The following is a 24,099-nucleotide window of genomic DNA, read 5'->3' as shown; positions in this document are numbered from 1 at the left end:
GTACTTATAATAAACCCACAACTGCAAGAGAAACTTTTATGTAATATATATATATATAGATATATGCGGTTTCTGATGATCTTCTTAATGAGTACCATTAGCAGGTGATATATACAGGTGTGTGTGTATATATATATATATATATATCATATATATGTATAGAACAAAATACGTGACAAGCACTCATTCCCACATCAGGCACATATATGATCATGACATGCAAACATGTAGGATTTTAGCTGCCAACTCTGCCTCTCTCATATCAAATTAGTTCCTTTTATTTTTTTAATTTTTTTTTTCTTTTTGGGTAACACTCGTCGATCAATATATATATATATATTCAATATATATATATATATATATATACATATATGGTATATCTCAGGGACGGTCCGGCCGAAGATTTATTCATAATTCCCTTTTTATTTGGTGAAGAACGAACTTGGTGTTAGAGTTGGGCCTAGGCCCACTAGTGTGAATGATTTGGGTTTTGGTTGTTGAGTTTTGATATAATATTTTATTTATTTATTTAAATAAAATAATTTTTTTGATATAGTGGGAGAGAGTTTTACGGGAGAATAACTTCTAATAAGAGTTTGAAGGTTGCAAAAACTGGAATGTTCTTTTTTTCAATTTTATTTTTGGAGAGAAATTGTTGGAGTTGGGCCTAGGCCCACTAGTGTGAATGATTTGGGTTTTAGTTGTTGAGTTTTGATATAATATTTTATTTATTTATTTAAATAAAATAATCTTTTTGATATAGTGGGAGAGAGTTTTACGGGAGAATAACTCCTAATGAGAGTTTGAAGGTTGTAAAAACTGGAATGTTCTTTTTTAAATTTTATTTTTGGAGAGAAATATAGAAAGGGAAAAGAAAAGAAAAGAAACAGTGGTAAAGTGAAAATACACAGAAAGTTCGAAGAGAAAAGCTTCAGAAGTGCTGTATCTGAAAGTTTTTTACAGCCGTTGTATCCTGGAAGACGTTCGCTACAAAACTCTTGTACCGGTGGACGTAAAACATCTTAAAGATACTGTGGTATCACACAGATCTCGGTCAACCTTTGTAGAAAGTAGATCAATTTCAAAGATCTACAGATTCTAAAATGCTTTATTGATTTTGTATTTATTTTTATTTATTTTGTATTAAATTATCCACATATATTTACATATATTCATCAATGATATTTTCCCAACACTTGGAACCCAGGACTCCAGCAAAAACTATCTGTCCCAATTTTGATTGGTTATATATCACTTTTAATCATACCGACCTACAACTACTGTAATTATTATCTGGTTCACAATATATTATAACAATGCCACGCGAAAGTTTGAAGAGCTTCTTCAGATTCAGAAGTGGTGCTAAAACACCCTCAAATATATGTATCCATATATATATATATATATATATACATGTGTATATACATATAAGACGTCCACTTGTTCATTAAAATAACAGAGATATAATTGTGCAAGTAAGCGTGTTGCAAAAAGATAAACCATATATATGTGTGTAAATATATATATATATATATATAAATAAATACATGTATGTATAACTTTCATTGATTCCATATTAATTGTCATTTTGTTAATTGATCAAATGTCAAATATACCTCTTAATGAATTCCATATATACATATGTACTACACTACACGTTGTTTTATTAGATGCTGGTGATCAGAAAAGCTTCTATAATTTCATATCCAAGGTACACTATTTGTTCAATCTTGAATATACATGCATAACAGCACCCTTCCACAACTAATATATATAGTTTCTTGCTTACAAATGCATATATATTAATTTGATCAATTCAAGCGTATCAATTGTATAAATGAACATGGAAAAAAAAAAAAGTGGATAAAGGCAAATTAAATTCAAGCATACATATATTAATTAATTATATCTCATTTGTACATAGATACACACAGCCAGTAATCCACATGATCAATACAATAACTTATTACACTTGATATATGTATATACATAGTTTCAAACCAATATTTAAGGCAAATGAATGTATAATAGATGAAAAATCGATTTATAATATTATCAATGCCGCTTGATTGGCATGTCTAATCAAACTTTGCAGCAAACAAAACGACCAAATCCTTTGGAAGCATGTTGCTGTTGTTGATCATCCCCATCAGTGGCAGAGATATGAACCTTCTTGTTGCAGTGCTTAAATTTGGAGGTGGTGTTATCCTTGGGCACACGGATCACCAGTACTCCATCATGCATTTCAGCCTTGATTTCATCCACCTTTGCATTTTCAGGCAACCGGAACTGCCTCTTGAAAGTGCCACCTGTCCTCTCCCTGCAGTGCCACTTGTCGCCCTTATTCTCCTCCTCTTTTCTGTGTGCAGTCACATGGACAAGTCTGCCTTGATGGAGCTCAAGTTTGACGTCCTCTTTTGTAAGACCAGGAAGATCCATAAGGAAGATGTGGGCATGGGAGGTTTCTTTCCAGTCCATGTTGGTGTTCCTGTTCCCTGATGACGACGACTCCAACTCCAACTCCAAGTCGTTGGCGAAGAAACCATTGAAGTATGGGTCCAAAACCTTGCCTTGGGACAACAAAAACGACATATTGGTATGTTGTTTGAGACTTTTAAGACAGACAGTTGAGACACTAGCTATAATTTCAAGGGCGTATATGGTTTGCTTAGCTTTAATTTGTTCAAGTTGACTGCTGGGTCAGATTGCTGTGGGATAGATTTGGATATTATTTATACTAGATGAAAAAGAAGGTAAAAGCAGCTTCTTGAAATTTCTGGTCCGAATATTTGGTTGATGAGGTGGACAAGGAAATGTTTTAGGTAATTAATTAAAGGGTGGAATTCAATGGTGGAGAAGTCTCTGGGAGAAGCTGGAAATATGGTCTTAGAACCTTCTACACTTTCTTTTTATTTTCCTTTTTCTCTAATAAATAAGAAAAATAATGCCATAAATAATTCTTAAAAAAAAGTAAACAATAACATAAATCAAAATATGTCTGTGACTGGTCCGCCCCACTACCAAAAGAGGGGGAAAAATAAAAATCTCTGTAACTCAACTTTTATGGGTTGTGATGCCGGAAATTAATTAAGCTTTTTATCTTCCTCAATACAAATTACCAAATTAAAATGTTTACTTTCATATATCCGTTTTTATAGGTGTTGTTGTTTTAGTAGAGGAATATATATATATATATATATATATAATATTAATGGTTGCTAGGGATAGGGCACACCATCAGTTAAGTATGCACACCCTACTATGGCAACATTGTGGTTCCAATATTGTTTATGATTGCTACAAGTCTTGTCAAATCACTTTCTTAAAAATTAGAAATGATTTATAGGTAAGGAAACATCTCATAAAATGTTTAAACTATAACATTAACAAAATAAAGCAAATATTTTCTTAAAATACAACTGGAATCAAAGAATGTTCCTTGCCGATAAACTTTTTATATTGTTAAAATAGAATAGGTGAAATTATATTCAAACATTAATCTTATAGTCTTCTAAAATTTGAAGCCTCTCATTTATTATAATTGGCCATTTGGCAGATTTGGTAGGCAAGGTTGGATCCAACGTGGGGGTTTAGCGGAATATATATTCCAATCCTTTTTTCTAGCACATGAGCAAAAAGTCGATTTAGTCCTGTTGTTTCTCTTTTGGTTGAAGAATAACAAGACATTGTCATTTGCCATCCAAAAGATACAAAACATAGTAGTTAGAGACGATGGAAAAGGTGTTTGCTAAAATGAAAGTGGGCACATGGAGAAGATATTTATAAATATTCCAACCTCATTCACGATCTTCGGGAAAAAAAAAATCAAATATGTAATGCCTAAGCAAACGGTAGAGACTAGAGAGCAGCACATTACAAATATCGTATAATATAATTAAAAACAAGCACTCAAAAAAGAAAAATCCATGTAAATCCAAGATACATCATCAACTGGGGCTACATATAAATATTCCCACCCCAATGCCACAAAGGGGGTTAGAAGATTACATTAACACCAAACTCAATAAGCAAAAGCCAAATAGAAAAGAGAATAAGGATATGGCATATATGGTCCTATCTCTCTTTCTGCTCACACAGACACACACACACACACACACACACAAGCCGTTAAAAGGAAATAAAATAATGCAAAATGAGTTTGGGAGGAATCACATGGAAATGGAAATGATAAAGCAAACTGACAGCCACACATGCCTCTGCCTCCCATTTGCACATGCTCTCTGTCTCCCCTACAACCCTTTCTTTACCTTTTTTTTTTTTTTGGTTCATATTCTTCTCTCTAATAACCAAATCTCACACACTCACTAATCATTAAAAATCTCACCAAGTCACAACCTTTTTCCTTCTATCTATCTATATTATACACAAACCAATCACGTTAGCTTTTAATTCAATATTATCATGGGATTTGGGGATTGGTTATACATGTTCTTCTTTTCTCATAATTTGGAGACGTCAAATTGATATTATATATAAATATATATATATATATATAGATATATGTGTGTGTGTTTGTACGGCTATAGGGTCGGTTCTGGCTCTGCAGTAGAAGAAATGGGACGGCGAGCTGCTAACAAGGTGCATTGGAGGTGCCTGCGGCAGGTGACCAAGTGGTCATTGGTGAGTCCTGCGGCTTGCATGAATGAATGGACCACGGTTGGACCAACGAACCTAAACCCCCTCCGGACCATGTCTTTGCTTATGCTTTCTGACTTTGAGGTCTTCACGGGGATTCTCTGCCCTGTTTTGTAGTGGGTGGAGATTGCCTTGTGATTCACAAAACCCCATATGTATTTCTCAAATGACCCAAATTCCCCCTTCACCTGTTGGTATTTACAACTTCATATGTTATTACCAAGATTTTTATACATATATTTACCAGAAAAAGATTGTTATACATATTAATCGAACATTCCTGAAAATATATGTATATGGATGAGAAATGCAAGCAAAGTATCCAAAGACATGTGATAAACATCCCAGGTGGGGGCCACTGTGGTCAGGTGTTAAAATCATAACAGCTTGGAACTCACTTGCGCAAAGATTAATTGCTTAACTTGTTCACAATCGAGTCAATATATATTTTTATTTTTTATATTATTTTCTCAGACTAGTGTTGTTTTGGGTGGATGAGGAAAATTATTATCTTTAACGCAAAAACAAGTTGAGGAATGCATATAAAAATTAAAAATAAAAAAAAAAAGGATGGATATTTGTATAGGGGACAAAACCTTGGGGATTTTAAGGCAAAGTTTACCTCCAGAATTCTGATAGAGTTGTCAACAATTCCTCGAATCCGGCTAATGTCAATGCCATATCGTGAACTAATTGACATCATCTGTTTGTCAGTGAAGTTGGATACAGTTTCTGCATCAAACCCTGAAAATGCATCCCTGATGGAGGAAAAAGGAGAAGCTCATGCACATTAGTTAACTATATGCATATCTCTCTAATTATCAGAACCATATATATATATATATTAATTACAACTTAATTATAGCGAGAAACCCACCTGAATTCTTGACGTTTCTTGAGGATGGAAGTCCACTCACAGCCAACTTGAGCTCCACTTAGAACAAGCAGTTCAAACAACATCCTATTTTTCACAAAATTACGAAGAAAAAACAAATCAATATATATATATATATATATATCAGCAAAACTAGCTAGTTACACTGAGTCACATATGAGAGAGAGGGAGAGAAATATAGAGAATTAAAATAATTACTTGTCATCATGGACAGGAACTCCCCATTCTTCATCATGATAAGCAACATAGATGGGATCTGGACACATTAGAAAGAGAGTGACATTCATTTTCGTGTCCATACCACATTTATATATAATAATAATAATAATATTAATTGCAGTGACTAATAAATTAAATAATACTAAAATTAATTAGATTAGAAACATAATTTTAAGTAGATATGAAATATATACCTGAATTGGGAGTGATGAAACTGCACCTTTTCTCTTCCTCGGCTGTCTTGTTAGAAAATGTACTAGTGGAAGAATCAAGTGGAACAACCTTTTCAAACTTAGCAGACTTTGATCTTCCATAATGAGCAATTCTCATCTTTCTTTGGGCATGTTGAAGTGCCATCTGCTCCCTTCTCACAGCAGCAATGCTTCCAGGTGCCTCAGTGATCAAAGAAGACGAATAACTCAATGACGCCTCAATAGAAGAAGAAGAAGAAGAAGAAATTCCACAACGACCAAAACCTCCATTGATATCACCACCATCACCATGATGATCACCAACACTGATAATACCCTTAAAGCTTTTGGACTTCTTCCTTTCCAGCAACTTAGCTCTACTAGTGGCGCCTCCTGGGGTCACAACCTTCTCAGAACTTGAATTCAAGGCATTGGGGTCATTCCCTCTCTTTATAGCGGGTGGCCTTGGGGACTTTGACTTTGGAGAGATTGGAGGTGTAGTCAATTGTGGAAGAGGTTGCGGTGGTGGTGGAGTAATGGCCTGAGGAGCTTTCTTCTTAATGGTGTTCCTCCTATCTAGGCTCGGAACTCGGTTACAAGTGGGCTGCAAGACCGGTCGACCATTTATCCTGGCCACCGCGGGAGTGACGGAAACTCCCACGGTCACCTTGGCCTCAGAGCTGCACATTTATATATATATGTATGTGTTTGATAAGAATAACAATAAACAGAAATGTTAATTGGAAGAGATAATATATATATATATATATATATAATTATAGAGTTTGTTTGGGCGATGAAGAGGATAGTATTAATAAATAGTATAGAAGATCAGACAGAAGAAGGGACCTGGGGAGGGAAGCTGAGGGAGGGGTGGGAGTCAAGGAATGGGGAGAGGGAAGGAGGGTGTATTTATAAAAGGGAGGGAAGGTGGGGACAACATGTAACATGGGAAGGTTGGAGTCTGCCATACAAGGTCTTGTGACTTGTGAGGAGGGGCATTGCTTTTTGCCCATGATTATGACCACGAGCCTTGCCAATAAGTGTGCATATATGTGACAAATACACACGCTTATTACTTGGCCATTTCATATATATATATATATATATACATATATATATATATATATATATATATATATATATATATATACAGTCCGTTTATGGTGAGGACTGTACTCATGCGGACCACAATATTGGTGACAGTTTTTCATAGTATTGATAATGATTTTCTAAAAGACCGTCGTTAATATTATGAAAAACCGTCACTAATACTGCAATCCTCATACGGACCGTCCTCACTATAGAATTTCCACATATATATATATATATATATATAAATGATGATTTTGATTATTTATGTATTATTAAAAAAAAAAGAGGGAGAGAATCATGGTGGCGATTAAAATTGGGGATTCTTTGGGTGGGATATTGTGCTGATTGCCACCATGCTTTTTCACTTGGAAGTTGGAACTTCCCTATTTCCACTTTCATGGTTGATCATACTTTGGAGATATATCTATCCATATGCCTTCTCATGTTGTTCCTCACTTCTTCTCCCCCACCACACCCCACACCCCCCCCCCCCCCCCCAAAAAAAAAAAAAAAAACCAAAAAAAACAAAAAAACAGGAGACTTTAGCTGGAGTGGTGGATAAGTAAGGTAACACCGCAAGTAAAACACCAATTATTGATATTTTCTTTTTAGCTGGAGCCTGCAGAATGGGGAATCTCTCTCTCTCTCTCAATTCTTTTGGTCATGAGAACACTAAGGAATTAATAATGTGGACTGTTTATATCACAAAGTGGGGGCCTTTTGAGGTAAGACAGACTAATTTTGAGAACCTTTTGAGGTTGAAATTAGTTAGGGTCTAGTTGGTGTTGTAACCAATTAATCAAAAATACAAAACTTCTTATACTTACAAGTCCACACATGACCTTTTCTAAACATCACTGCTTTTAATTAATATAATTCATATTTTAATATACTTATTCCCTCTCAAGACAAACTGGCTACAATTTGTTCTTCCTTAAACCAATCACACTGTAAAGACCTCAACTTTTTCTCTTTTTTCTTTTTTCTTTTTTTTTTTAACTTTTTTCTTTTTAATTATGATGGAAATTCATGCGTCAATAAGGCATGCAGCACCCTCGGGCTGCAAATGAGCTTGTTAAACCAAGCTAACTGGATCATTTGGGTGTTCCAAATAAAGAAAAGGGTACAGAGGAAGAAAAGAATAATGCTTCTAGCCGGTACTGTAGTCTTTATTTTGGAAAAAGGTGATCAGGTGAAAAATACAAAGAGAGCTAAGCTTGGTTTTGGTTTTCTTTCCATCTTGGAAAATTTTTACATTAGGAGTGAAATATATAATGTGAATCTGATGACTTGAAGCAGTAAACTAGAAAATTAAGCCAAAAATCAATGGTCCAATAATGGTGGTATAATTGATGATAACTATACTATAGCAACAACAATAGTCGTGAAAATAATGACTGAATGGTAATTATATATGTGGCTAAATTACTCTGATCTGGTAGCTTGTAGAATGTAGAATGGAAGACTTATCGGTATCATTTTGTAATGTTTATGCTTTATCAGAATTCAGAGCCATACATATAATCATGCCACTTTAAAACCATATGGCTAGATTCTTGCATTGTGGACCCTATGCTGAGCCTGAGATCTGCTTCCCAGACTATAACAATTTTACAGGGTAAAAGGGCCTTATGATAATGGAGTGAGGAAACCTTGCTTCCAAGTGAATCAACGCCCCCAAATTAATTAGGAATGAAGATCCTACACAACCTGGGCGGATCTGGATCTAAAGCAAAAATCTTACAAAGTCCTAAGGTGTACAAACTCTAAATTTTACAGATTGTAATAATGGATATTAATATTTCTCTTATACACAATATTATCTTCCTACCAAATGGAGTGTTTCGAGTCACCTAAAAATCTTGACACAATGTTGGGACTAAAACTTGAACCATAAATCATTGAGCATACCGTAAAGGGAATTGGAACATCGATCCACTCACACAAAATGCCTTATCCATTTGTCTGAACAAATAAACCAACCCAACACCCCCCCCCCCAATGCAACCATCTATTGGGGTACGTACAACAAAGCATATTGAAAAAAAAGGTACAATGGGATATGCCCTGTAACCCTAGGCCTTGCAAGCAAATTTTTAACCCTGACAAAATAATAATGCAAACTCAACCTGTTATTTAAGTTTATTTATGCACCAGTTTGTATTATATATATAAAGAGGAAAGAAAAAACAAAAAAAAAAAAAAAAAAAAGAACTTAATCTGTTTAATGTTAGAAAAGTAATTGTCAATAATAATGAATCACATATCCAAACTAATATATATATATATAGATATAAAACATAAAATAATAATAAATGAATACTATATGATGCCGTGTTACCATCAGCATTAAAAACAAAAATAATGTGTTAATTAAAGTTAGTTAATAAATCATCCTGTTCAACCACTTGGACTGGTTATGATAAGAAAATAAAAATAAAAAAATAAAAAAAAAGAACCCACATGGATTGGTTGATGCATTTTCATAAGGAATTTTCGAATGCCACCACCCTAGATGTTTCCTAATATGTAATTAAGCCCTAAAGTGTTGTAGGTAGAGAAGTAGGGTACTTTATATTGGAAGAAATTTACCATCATTACCAAATCAGCTTTTTATTTAATGAATAATTTTAACATAACAATGCAAGTGAATGAGACATCCCATGTGATGTATAACCGACACTGTATAATTCTAATCAATCATTAGTTTCAATCTTCAGACAACAAATTATGCAAAAATTGTCCAACTGACAATTGGAAATTTTTTCGACTTAAATATAAAACCCCCCACCTTCCTAATTCATTTTATTTCTATTTTCTCATAAATATTCACATGATTCTCATTTCCTGGAGGCTTCCATTCCGTATCCAAATATATGTTTAAGCTTTCACCTTACGATTTTAGCATTATTTTGACCAGCTCTTTACTTTAGAGGGAGGATTTGGTGGTTTAATTTGGAGGCTAGGAGGTTTTTAATTTGTTTACATACTAGTAAAGTTTAATTTGGTATTCCTCTAGCTTTTTAAGAAAATCAACTTTAATTATATTAGGGAAAGAATCAGTTGTGTGCTTATAAATTATTATTTTATAATTATTATATGATTCAAAATTAATATTTAAAAAATAATGGTGTTTAATTATTATTGCAGTTAAGGACTAACAGATATATTATTTATTATCATTTTTTTACTTGTATTATTATTTTTTTATTATTACATAAATATATTAACATATATTATTAAATATTTAACATAATTTTTTTTCAAATGTTGATCCAAATATGTATATACAGTACATGAAAAAAATAAAGAATAAAAAATTTTAATTATGCCTATCGCTTTTGAAGTTTCGATCTCTCAATTAGGGGTGGGCATGGATTGGATTGGTTCGGTTTTGGACCGAAATACAATCCAATCCATACATATCGGTTTTTTTATTTTACAATCCAAACCAAACCATTGAGGCATTAAATCCAAACCAAACCAAACCATTTATGATCGGTTTGGTTTGGATTGGTTGATCGGTTTGAAACTTACTAATTTATAAATATATAATACAAATAAAAATTTTTTTAAATATAAAATATAAATAATAAATTATAATTATCCAAACATAAAATACAATTAGAATAATACAACATAGTTTTCAATGAAAAATAAAGAAGAAAATGTAGCAAATGATACACATCATGCACTTATTAAATAATAAATATTAATGTCATCATCTTACTCCTATAAAATCAAATTAAAATTGTTAAAACAAATAATGTAAAATAATACATTCGTCTAAATTCATTCACTCAAGAATCAATGCATAATTCTTTTTTTTTTTTAACCTTAAAACTTTGGTAAATCATAAATCAATCATCGTTGACAGGTTCACTAATTTTAGTTGATTCTGTAAGGTCTACAAAGGTCAAAACAATAAAATTAGCAATAAATTATATTTAAACATTTATATATATATATATATATATAAGTAACAATTGGATACAATATATGTATATATATATATATATGATGGGGATGTAAAAATATATATATATATATATATATTATGGTGATGGTGATGGACTGGTAGTGGGCGGCAACAAAGGTAAATGTTTAGTTTAAGGTTACAACTTACAATTTGATTTGAGATTTGAGATATGGGGATGCAAAAGAAAAAAAAATTATATATATATATATATATTAAAAATCAATATATAAAAATGGGAAAAAAATTAAAAATTACTATATAAAAATGAAAAAAAATTCTAAAATTAATATATAAAAATGAAAAAAATAAAAAATATATAATTTTTTAGTTATATAATATATTATTTGGATTGGATTGGATTTATATTTCTAATCCATAACCAATCCAATCCATACAATTTATAATATTTTGAACCCAATCCAATCCAATTGATGTAAAAATCCAATCCAAACCGTTAAAAATGGATTGGATTGGACGGGTTAAACGGGTTGGATTGGATTTTGCCCACCCCTACTCTCAATGGCTCATAAAGGGGAAAAAAATGGAAGATTATTTTTTAATATGAATCTATTTGCATTGGCAGATCTAATAAAAAAGATTTATAACGTCATTTAGAAGAATATTAATAAATCTAGAACAAGAATGATATTAATTTTTTAATGAGGGTTAAAATTGACATTTTAATTATAAACAATTAGATAAACTAAAATCAGAATATTGAAAACTAGTTTATTGCTGATTTTCAACAACAGATACCAAGAATATCAACTCTTTCTATATACATATATTAATTTTATCAAGCACTTAAATAGCTTTAAATTATTCGATAATTAGTTTGAAGCTCCAAAATCAATCTCAAACGGGGCCTTAAAGTTCAAATTTCTATATTTCAATAAAAAAATTATATTCTTGTGAGGACAATCTAATGGCAATGTTCGCATTCCATGTATGAGTTCCTAAATTCAAATAAGTGTAATAATCAAAATAATGAGATTAAAAATATATTTACATACAATTAGTTTCCCGTCAAAGCAACTTAATCAATTTTCCATTGGGACCTTATTTATTACGTTTGGATCTTTCAAGGATTATATTTAAAAATGTATTTGAAATTTTATATAAATATAATAAAATACAAAAATTTTAGAGGGCAAAATGAATTTTATAAAAACTCATATCAATTTTAAATGAGTTTTTAAATTTCAACTTCTGAAGAGATTCAAAAACTGTTAAATAAGGTATTAATAAAAAATTTATCAAGACGTTTTGATAAGCCATGTATTATTTTTTATGAGATTAAGTGGAGAAATATATATATATATATATGCATGTAATTGGACAAATTTGCAAATTAGTAAAAGCAAAGTTGAGATTTGATTAAAATTTCCTGATAAATGCATAAAATGTGAGTTTAAAGAAAGTGAGAAGCAAGAATTATTATATTCACATAATAACAATAATAATAAATTATTATATGAAAAGTTATTTTCACACTACCATTTAAATATATAAAAAATATAAAATAACTTTATATATTTCTAATACTTAAAACATCTACAATTCATATAATCTTAATAAACCAAAAAAAAAAAAACTTATATTTATTTTTCACAAATCATTTACAAATCAAATGCTATTCCGCAAAAATTGTTCACGATGCTTCTAAATGAAATTAATAGTTATTAAAATTTAACAAAATTTTCTTTTCTATGAGAACATGTTTGGACAATGAAAAAATATATTTATTGGAGTGTTGGGGTTAAAATTATGAACGTTTCTACAATTGTATACTTTTAAATAAATTTAAGATATTTAATCGTATATTTCTGAACATATTTAAAATGTTTATATTTAAAGATATTTAGTCTTATATTTTTTAATGTATTTAAAATGTTCAGTCGCATAATTTTAAAAATATTTAATATATTCATATTTGAAAATATTTGACTGCATATTTTTAAATATATTTAATCATATATTTCTAATATAATTTAAAATATTTAATTTTATACTTCTATTCACAAATATGTTTAATTAGTAAATATTATTAAAAATTTTAAACAAGAAAGAAAATATAAATTTATAATAGAATTGTATATAATTTATTTAATATTACAATTAAAATTTCCCTTATTATATTTACCATCGTGGTACCATAATGGAATTTGAGAATTTGAATGACAAACATTAATTGGCATTTGCATTCTGACAATTTGAATAAAATGAGATGGAAATTAGAAATTAGGAAATGAATAGGGAAAGGAAAATGGGAGCTTGAGCCAAAATGAAGGCAATTTGTAACATATCAGAGTATGAATGAATTGGCAGGGAAAAAAAAAATCTAAATGAATTATTGGTACCGTACGCGGTTAATGAAAATGAAGTGCAGTGCAGGGGGAATATTACGTCGCTGTCGTGCAATGAAGCAAGGGGACAGAGATGCCCCATGGCTTTAGGATTTGCATACTTTTGTAACTGTTAAATTTGCTGGATCGTATACATATAATGTGTATGAATATTATAACCAGAAATTTTTTTTTTTTGGCTAAAATATAACCAGAAAAAAATTATGTAAGTATATATACAAAATTTTCATCGCCATCATCATCCAAAATATCCCAACCTTCCGAAGAATGACAACATTCTATATCATTTTATTCATATTGACTTTATCAAAAAAAATTTATTCATTTTGAACTCGTACTTTGTTCTTTCTTTTTTTTTTTTTTTTCCGTGTACGTACAACATATACATCTCTACAAATTAAATCCACCTAAATGCATTGGTGACGTACTGAAGCAATTTAGAATAAAACAAGAGATATTGTAAAATTCTATACCGGCTCATCTGACTCATTAGTAGGGAAGCGTTAGGTTCATGGGGGATGATGGATCTGGGATTATTATTGTTTGCACTTTATGGGACATGGGAAATATTACCTTTGTTTTTTAATCTTTCTGTCCGTTCTAATGTGTATAAACTACAAGGAAGCATGTATAGCTAATAATAAAATTATTATTATTCAAACAATAATTTGAATCATAATAACAAAGCTAGTAATCATATGGAGATATAAGTGCATGGGGTGGGGATTTCTTTTTACTAGTATAGGAATTCCGTGGAACACATATTCTACCATATATTTCTTTTGGGAAGAAATTGACCATCAATTCAAGGTAAGGTGTTTTAAAGAAAAAAATAAGCAATAGGCCCCAATGCTCTACATGTGAAGAATTCGAAAAATGGATCATTGTCCAATAAAATAGGTACCTTGCCACTATACATGTAACAATGCAGACCACCTGCATATGGATATTGTCTATTTTGGGTAGGGATGTCAACGGGACGAGGCGGGATCGGTTTTTAAAATTCCGTTCCCATCCCCGTATGGGATTTTTCATCTCATCCCCGCAATTTTCCCCTTTTTTTTAGAAGCGGGGCGGGGACGGGGATTCCCCAATCGGTGGCGGTGCGGGGACGGTTTCCCCATTTGTTTTTTTTTCATATAATTGATATAATTTCTTTTGATAAATTTATATTAAAAAAATTTCTTCTATAAGCAAAATATAAATAAAATGACCAAAAATATAATAAAAATACAATAAAAGATATCAAAGTTCAAATTTATAATTTTAATAACATACATTCTCAAAAAATACAATATAATATAATCCAAATACATAAACATAAAATTTATAAAAATACACATGCACACATAATAAAGTTTTACTTCTCATTTCCTTAAGTCTCCATGAAAGAATGTTCTGTAAGAGTTGATTGCTACAAAAATAGACAAAAATATTAAATAATATCAAAAAATTTTAAACAATTTTATATAAACATTTTTTGTAATAAATAAATTCAATTTACCTCCTCATCAATTTCTATGTCACTCATAGTAGAAGAACAAGCTCCAACATACGGTGAAGAAGATAAAGCTAACAAAAATGAGATTAATTAGTTAACAATAAATACAAAAATTATTTAACACAAAAAAATATAAAATTTAATTTTTCATACCATTAATTTCAGCCCATAACCAATCTTGTGCACACATCAAAGCTTCTAAAGTTTTAGGATGAAGTCTACTTCGATGTGGACTCACAAATCTTCCACTGGTACTGAATGCAGATTCAGATGCAACAGTTGATACTGGAATGGCTAAAATATCTCTTGCAATATTATGCAAAGTAGGATACTTCATTGCATTTACTTTCCACCATGCCAATATGTCAAAGTCATTAGATCTAGGCAAAACCGGCTCCTCCAAGTAACGATCAAGTTCAGATTTTACATAATCAAGATTAGTAGTGCTAGAAACAAACAAATCAAATTTTGCCAAACGATCTTTTTTTCCAGATGGAGTCATATTGGATTGAGAAGATAAAACATTTGGAACATTTGCACTCAAATTGCGTTTTGATTGATACTCCTTCACTAAATCATAGCAAATTTGACGTATAATGGCTATCTTATGCACACCTTCATCCCTATAAATCAAAGGAAAATAATATTCTATCACTTTCATTTTATACCTTGGATCTAAAAGAGTTGCTACAGCCATTATTCCATGTGTTTCACTCCAATATTTTTCAAATTTAGATATCATACCCGCGGTCATCAATCTAATTTCCTCACAAGAAGATGTTAGCCAATCACAAATTGACATCCTAATCTCACAAATGTGTGGGAAAAAAAGATTAGCTGTAGGATACTTTGTTCCTGAAAATATTTCAATCACTTCATAAAACAACTCTAGCCTTTCACAAACCTCTTTGGCTAAATCTCAATCTTGATCACTAGGCAAACATTTATATAGTGACTCTCGTTGTTTCAAACGAGGAAAAACAGTCCTATATTTCAAAGCAGTAGCAAGCATCAAATATGTAGAATTCCACCTAGTTTTACAATCAAGAACCAACTTCTTATCACAAGAAATTTTCAATTGACGAACACATTCTAAGAATTTTTCCTCTCTTTTTGGTGTTGATGTCCAAAAATAAACACTTTCACGAATTTTTTCAATACTTCCACAAATTATTTCCAAACCATCTTTCACAATCAAATTCAATATATGTGCACCACACCGCATATGAAAAAATTGACCTTTTAACAAAAATGAAGAATTAGGAAGCTTATCCAAAAGAAAATTGACCAAAGCATCATTTGTGCTACAGTTGTCTAAGGTCAAAGTAGAAAGCTTACCATCTATATTCCAATCCAATATGCAATCCATAAAAACATTGCAAAGAACCTCAGAAGTATGTGGACAAGGCACATATACAAACCTACAAAAAATAATAATAACAAATTGTTATAATAAACTAAATACATAAAACAATCCAATAAATATGAAATTTAATATATAAACTTATAAAGTACCTTATAATTCGACTTTGAAGTATCCAACCATCATCAATGAAATGTGCCGTAATAGCCATGAATCCTCTATTTTGGTTAGATGTCCACATATCCGTAGTAATTGCAACTCTACCATAATTCTTCTCTAACAACTCCATTGTTTTGGATTTTTCGTAATCATATAATTTAAAAATATCATTTCTAATTGTATTACGAGAAACCGCTTTAAACAATGGTTGAACCGTATTTATAAACCTCCTAAACCCATAATGTTCAACTATTGAAAGAGGGTATTCATGCAAAACAATCATGTTTGCAAGCTCTTTTCTGGCATTCTCTTGGTCAAACGTATATGTACCATTAACTTTCCCACCGACATATTTAGTAGGATTTAAAATTGCTTGCCTAATATCCTTTTGTGTTCGAAGAGGACACCTTTTAAAATGATCATGCAAATGTCTTGTTCCATTTCTACTCCCTCCTCCTAGTTTCTTACTACAATAGTTACATACAGCCTTATCCACCCCATCTATCTTTACCTTTTTAAAATGATTCCACACAACCGAAATCAATTTTCTTTTTCCAATTACTTGACTACTATCCTCGTCACATACCTCTATCGAAGTTTGGTTTATATCTTCTTGACTAGGTATTTCTTGAGGAGTACTAATTGGAGTCGAATTGTCGCTAAAAGGTGTTGATGATGATTGATCCTTGTCATGTGGAGTGCTTCCAATTGTCGAACCACTAGCTTTAGCCATAATTTACCTTAAAAAAAATAAAAAAAAGTAAAAAAAAAACAAAAATTGAAAGACAAGACAATTAGATTAATGTGTTGATACCATTAATATATATATATATATATATATATATATATATATATATATATATATATATATATATATATATATGTATATAAATAAATAGAAACAGAAGATGGTGAGAGTTAATCCATGTTTTCAGCAATTAATATCTACACATAGGGGAATGCCTTTAAAATAAGACCTTCAAAGGATGGAAGCAGAAACAAAAATATGTTTTAGTTTAATCTAAAGAAAAACTTTCAGAAACTTTCCATAATTTAAGTTAATTTGAAACTATGATTGAATAGCCTATTTAAGGAATTTTGTCCAAGTTTTCAATTGTTAAGATAATTGCTATATACAATGCAATAACGCAGAGGTTTTGTTCATAAGAGGCATGCAATAAAAGGCGTACGTGAGAGAGATGAAGATAAAAAGAAAGTCAATTTTTTTACATAAAAAATAAAGCTAAAGTTAAAATAGGAAAAAGTCAAATAAAATGCATTTTTGAAATTGAATGATGGGTATACGTGATGATTTATTACGGTGCCACATTTTATCCCGTATAAATTTTTCTCATAATGCATGGCAATTTAATACGGTGTCTGTTTCTATTGGTGGGTCATCAGCTTCTTCACTTCTCATTTGCCAAAAACAATATACATATATATATATATATATAAGTTATTTTCTCAGCCGAAAAATGACAATATATTATTATTAGGCTATTTCTGTATAGTTTTTTCTTAATTTTTTTTTAGCCATACAACATTTATCTTTTGTGTTTGCATTTCACCAGAACAAGATGACGAGAACCGGAGTCCTCCCAATTGACAAAATTTTGGAAGAATAATTAACTAGGGAAGTATCAGATTTTCATCTTATCCAGTGGGGAGCAGTATTTGGAGTCTTATGCAAATCTTTAAGACCTCAGAAAATTGGGAGTGGATATGCCTTGTATTAGGCAATTTGTTATAGCAAATACATAATATCACATAATAAGTAGGTAATCAAGACACTGGTGCAGAGGATTTGCAGATGTTAAGATAATATTTTATTTTTTTCCCTAGAAATGCAACTCCTATTCTCTGCAGTAAATAGTTTGAATATCTCAATTCATGTTAATATTTAGTGGTTAATTACATTTGTGAACAAAGCTTTTTTATGAACTGGTTGAAGAGAATGGGTGCTTATGTATCGCATACTCTTAAAAGCTGCGTGAAAGTAACAAGCCACTTAAGCAAGTTTGAGGGAAAAATTTTGCATCAATCCAAATAAAGGCTTTAGCGATGCAATTTCACCTTCTAAAATCACATCCATAACCAGCAAAAAGAAAATAAAAAAACCCATTGCAATTCATATTAGTTTCGACCTTTCCTCAATATTTCTCAGCAATAAAGCCTATGCAATTTCACCTTCTAAAATCACATCCATAACCAACAAAAAGAAAATGGAAAAACCCATTGCAATTCATATCAGTTTCGACCTTTCCTCAATATTTCTCAGCAATAAAGCTTATGCAGTTTCACCTTCTAAAATCACATCCATAACCAGCAAAAAGAAAATGGAAAAACCCATTGCAATTCATATCAGTTTCGACCTTTCCTCAATATATCTCAGCAATCAAACAACACGTAAGGAAGCAAAAAGAAAAAAATGGCAAACCTTCGGTGGTGGCTGTGGCTGTGAAGAAGAATCGGCTGAGAGAGCTGAGGGAGACCGGAGATGGTGGTGGCGGCACTGCTGGAGCTGACTGCTAAGGGAGATCAGAGATAGACTGTCGGCAGCACTACAACTACTGGAGCTGGACTAACTAAGCAGAGAGATGAGAGAGCTGAGGGAGATGGTGGTGGATGCTTGAGCTGAGTTTGTGTGAGACAGTGAGAGGAATGTGTTTGTGTGTGTTTAGGGTCGGCTCGGGCTAGGAGAAAGGAAGGAATAATTGAATGAGTTTAATTTTAATTTTCAAAATATTAAAAAAAAAAAGATAATATATACGGGCCATGGTCTTTAATACCCGGTCCCGGCCCATCCCCGCTTCGGGTCTAAGAGAGTAAGCCCAAGCCCGCCCCGTCACCCCGTTTTTGCGGGGAAAAACCGCCCCGTTAGGGGCGGTGCACCACGGTTTCGGGGATGGGCGGGGCAAATTGACATCCCTAGTTTTGGGTCTAGCCAGTATGGTTTTGTCAAAACGCGTCATAATGGTTAAGGTTCACACCCCTTCACATCCTAATGGTTAGGGTTCACACCCCTTCACTTGCCAGTTCCATTGGCCAAGACCTCTCAGGCCCAATCAGGATATTATTCGTTTTAAAAGCTAGGTGGTGAGCCAAATCCTACTCCCTCATGGTTTTACTTCGCTCATGGGAATGCGTCTCTGTGGTTAGGGGTCCCACCCCTTCACTTGCCAGTCCCACTGGCCCGAGCCTTCCAGACCCAACCGAGATATTATCCGCTTTGGAAGCAAGATGGTGAGCCCAAACCTTCCCGTCATGATTTTAAACGCGTCTCAAGGGAAAGATATCTACACCCTCTTATAAGGCATGCTTCGTTCTCCTTTCCAACCGATGTGGGACTTCACAATCCACCCCCTTTGGGGCCCAGCATCCTCGCTGGTACACTGATTTGGGTACTGGCGCAGCGTCCTCGCTGGCACACTGATTCGGGTATTGGCTCTGATACCAATTGTAACAGCCCAGTCCACCCGCATGAGATATTGTCCGCTTTGGGCCTGGAGAATCCTCTTACAACCCAACCTTCAAGAATTTAAAAGACCTTTCAAGGGAAAGGTATTCACACCCTCTTATAAAGCATGCTTCATTCCCTTTTCCAATCGATATGGAATCTCACAATACAAATAAGGAGTGATATCTTATTTCATTCATTTATTTATTTATTGTTGAAAAAGATCATTTACAATATGGTAAAACTTTTATATGCAACTATTGCATGAATAATGTGGTGTAACAAATCACTCATTATGAAAAATCTAATAAATTTTTGTAGGGTTTATAAGTTTGGTTTTACTTTTCAAAAAACTATATATTATTTGGTTTACACATGATAATTGGAGGTTACAAGAATGACATGATAATATAACATTTACATATGGATATATATATGATTGTTGGAGTAATGTTGGAAAATTTCCAATAATCTATCGTCTCCTAAATTTACAGGCGTGCCACTTCAAACCTGTAACAATTCAAACAAATAAAAGAAAATATGCGCCAAATGAATCAAACTCCTAAAAGAAAATATGAGCCAAATGAATCAAACTCTTAAGACGATTATATTGATTATTGGAGAACAAAAATAATCTTACAAAGTCTGATTGCCTTAATGAATAAAGAACTTTTAAAATAAAATTTCAACTAAAAACAACTAAGAACAATAAACTAAGAAAGTAAATTCTAAAGAGAATAAACTAATTGTCTATATTCTTGTAGTCGTTTGTGGAGGTGTGTAGAGATCTTCTCAAAGCCAATGAAGGTCTTATTTATATATGTTGAGAACTTTGACTTGTTTTACGCACTTCCAATGTGAGACATTTTGAAAAACCAACTTTAAAATCTTAATTTATACATGTGCAAGTCCTTTCTCTTTGCCACCTCCAATCAGTATGGGATTAAAGCTTATTAATTAATCTCCCAATAATAATATTTCAATATATTAAAATATTAATTTGGAAAATTAATAATATGGCCCAAACATTGCCCTCTTGCTTTGTGAGTTTGGAGTAGAACGTGTAAATTGCAAAGGAATATAGTATTAGCTTGGATCTTGAATGATGGCCTTGTAATAGCTTCATGCTTTATCAAAGTATCATGATATGTATTTAATCCTTCCTGTGCATTGTCTTTTGAAGTCCTTTGCCCCCAACAAATGCTCAAATAAACAGGCCAAACACATAAATACATATACATACGCATACCAAATCAATATGTATACATTTTGTCCAAAATACTTCAAATTAATCACTTCCAAAGACAGATGGAAGAAAATATCCAAGCTTCCAATTTTGCGAATCAATTATTGCAGCAAAACGGTTGTATATATAATATGTTTATATATATTCATATTTATTTTTGCTACCCAATCACCCTTTCTGCTGTCACCCTGAATCGGAACCTCATTCCAAATTCAATCCAAATTCTTCTTGCCAATTTGCGTTCTTTCCTTCTTTTCTTATTTTGTATCCTTGAAATTTTCTTTGACCACCTTGAATGTCTTATATGATCTCTATATATCCATATAAGTTATAAATCAATCACCACCATTTCCATAAAATAGCACATCCAGCTTTCATCAAATTAGATGGCTAAAAAAAAAAATGGTCCCACATGATTAGTCTTTATTTCCCCATGGAATATTTGATATAGCAAGAATAAATATAATTTAAGGTAAAGACCTATGGCCACACAAAGTATTTATAGATCAATTATAGGTATTTATAGATCAATTATCTCCAAATACACTATATTTAAAGTATGCCAAGATCACCTCTTGATGTCATTCCATAATTTCCAACTCCAAAAAACCTCCAGAGTGTGCTCCTTATTCCAACCTTCAACTTTTATAACCTTAAAAGAAATTAGTCGAATCTTATAAAATGCATATTAATTCTTTCACTGCTTAATTAAGCTTCGGCCTTTTACTCTAATTCCGAGATACTCAAAATATCTTGCCAATATTTAGCAATTACTGGCTCAAAAATTAATCATCATATAGCGAACGCCCAAAAAATTCAGTATTCATATGTATCTCATGCAGCCATCAAACCCTAGAGTATATAAACATATCATCACAATTACAAATCCATTGCTTCCAAAAATTCTCCACATTTTTATAGGTTACGGATTCCACAGATACACATATGATTGTCTCTTTTTTCAATTTACTTTGCTTGCAGCCGAAACACTCCAATTCCAAATGGAAATTCTTGCAAATTGAGTCATCTTTTAAGTGGGATCAAACATCCATCTTCAAAGTGCAGTCCATCCAAGCCTTCTTTACTCTAGAAGGATCCATTCCTAATGAGACAACGACCTTTTTAGCCATGACTTCGGCCTTTCTTCAAATCCTCTGGCCTACCTTCTGTGCCATAACTGTGTGACTCTAATTCCTTTAATATATTATCATCTTTCTGATTTTTAGGCCGAGTTAGTATTGTCACTAGCCTTTTTTCAGCAGCCTTCTCGTGGGCTTTTACTTCTTCTACCAGTCTCTTTGCTGCAACATGTTGCCTTTGTATCCGTCTCTTCTGAGTCCTGGTGAGTGGCTGATAATGCTTATATTCCACACGATACTAGCAGCCTATTTTTATAATTGGTGGCCTGAATGTCCTTAACTTCTCAATTTTATGAGAAACCAATCTTGTTCGGTTATATCTAGAAAATGTAACTTGAAGCTTGGAGTCAAAATTGCCCCCCCGATGTTGATGGTTAAGCTTTTAATGCTCATCTTGCACCTTTGGTCTTAGGCGCTGGAACACTGACTTTGGATTGTGAGGCTCGTAGTCCTCTTGTGGTGACTTTAACACATTTTGCTCACATATCTTTAAAGGTTGCTTCTTTTCATCATCAACTTCATGCTTGCAACGAGTACAAAGCACCTTAGCAAATGGTTCGGTCCTTTTGGCCGAATACTTTTTTCTTTATCTGTTCTCCTTTTTCGAGACTCTACCAGATGAGGGATGTCCTAGCTCGACCTTAACTCCAGGTTTGGTCAAGTCTACAATGTTGGCCGAAAGCATATCCACTTCGACCGATGGGAAAGAATTACTATCAACCTCCATTATATCATTTCATTTTTTCAAAAACTTCAAGGTGCCCTTGTTGATTAGAGCTTGTATTGCATTTTGGAACACCACACAATGGATAGTTTGATGCGTCCACATACCATGCCACTTGCAGTACGGTTTCATTTTAGTTTCTTTAGCTATGGGTAAAACATGGCTGTCAGGTAAGTTAATTATCTTGTCGACCAACAGATGGTCAAAAATTTGATCTGCTTTGGAGATCTCAAAACTAGAAACCTTCTCTATCTCGAGCCAATTCTTTTTCGTATCCATGATCAATTGAGAAAACCTCTAGTTCCTTGTTGGTCTAGCTAAAGCTTTGCATACGTATGGCCTAGTAGCCACTACCTCAACAGCATTGATTTCGGTGGATGCATCCTCGATTCCTTAGTTTTCAGCTTCAACTGCATAAATCTCCATATTTGAGTCTCTATAGTATAATCCCCGAGATGAGTACTTCCTCTGATACTCTTCCTTTAAAATACCTTTGTATCTGGATGCTCGAGAGACTAACTCGAACAAATCATGAAACTCTATCCCCTCAAAGTTCTTTTGAAACTTATAACTCAATCCGCTCTGGGCTAGCTTGACAAACTCTCTTTCTGGTATATCCAGATGACATCTGATCCTTACCCTCTTGAACTGGGCAATAAAGTTCTCCAATGATTCACCTTCTATCTGATGCAAACGCAACAAATCAGCCATGGAGATCTTCGGCTTAATCCTATAGAATTGCTCATGGAATTTCTGCTCTAACTCTTATCAAGTATGAATCGAATTTGGTTACAAATTGATGTACCATGAGAAAGCAGAACCTGTTAAAAAGTTAGCAAACAAACAAAGCTTTAAAAATTTATTCGCCGCAGCTTCCCCACACTGGATAGTGAAGCGGCCTATGTGCTCCATAGTATACTGATTCTCTTCACTTGAAAACAAAGTGAATTCAGGAAATTTGAATCCCTTTGGAAATTCTATTCGATTAATGGCCTCGGGGTAAGGCCTTCTATAGGATGGTCGACCAACTTTTTTGAATGCCGGGCTGATCATCTCTTGGATGATGGTCTTAACGGCCTCTCTATCTATGCCATGGCCATTGTTCA

At 32.6% G+C, this 24,099-nt stretch overlaps 2 protein-coding genes across 2 annotated transcripts; both read right to left on the bottom strand.

Annotated features, from left to right (window-relative positions):
* Positions 1-1,891: 1,891 nt before the first annotated feature.
* On the bottom strand, positions 1,892-2,854 carry LOC125421431 (16.9 kDa class I heat shock protein 3-like). The gene has a single exon (XM_048470455.2). The coding sequence runs from the start codon at positions 2,590-2,592 to the stop codon at positions 2,083-2,085; it is 510 nt and encodes a 169-aa protein (XP_048326412.1). The 5' UTR covers positions 2,593-2,854; the 3' UTR covers positions 1,892-2,082.
* Positions 2,855-3,887: 1,033 nt separating this feature from the next.
* Positions 3,888-6,854, bottom strand: LOC107424404 (uncharacterized). The gene is made up of 5 exons (XM_048469499.2): positions 5,965-6,854; positions 5,750-5,807; positions 5,534-5,617; positions 5,279-5,414; positions 3,888-4,844 (listed from the first exon to the last, which is right to left on the bottom strand). Exons 1-5 carry the CDS (start codon positions 6,647-6,649, stop codon positions 4,542-4,544), a joined length of 1,266 nt encoding a protein of 421 aa, XP_048325456.2. The 5' UTR covers positions 6,650-6,854; the 3' UTR covers positions 3,888-4,541.
* Positions 6,855-24,099: the final 17,245 nt, after the last annotated feature.

This window comes from Ziziphus jujuba, chromosome 8, assembly GCF_031755915.1.
Source record: "Ziziphus jujuba cultivar Dongzao chromosome 8, ASM3175591v1".
NCBI lineage: Eukaryota > Viridiplantae > Streptophyta > Magnoliopsida > Rosales > Rhamnaceae > Ziziphus > Ziziphus jujuba.
Note: the sequence above shows the minus strand (reverse complement) of the source record. Positions and strands in the feature narration are given on the sequence as shown.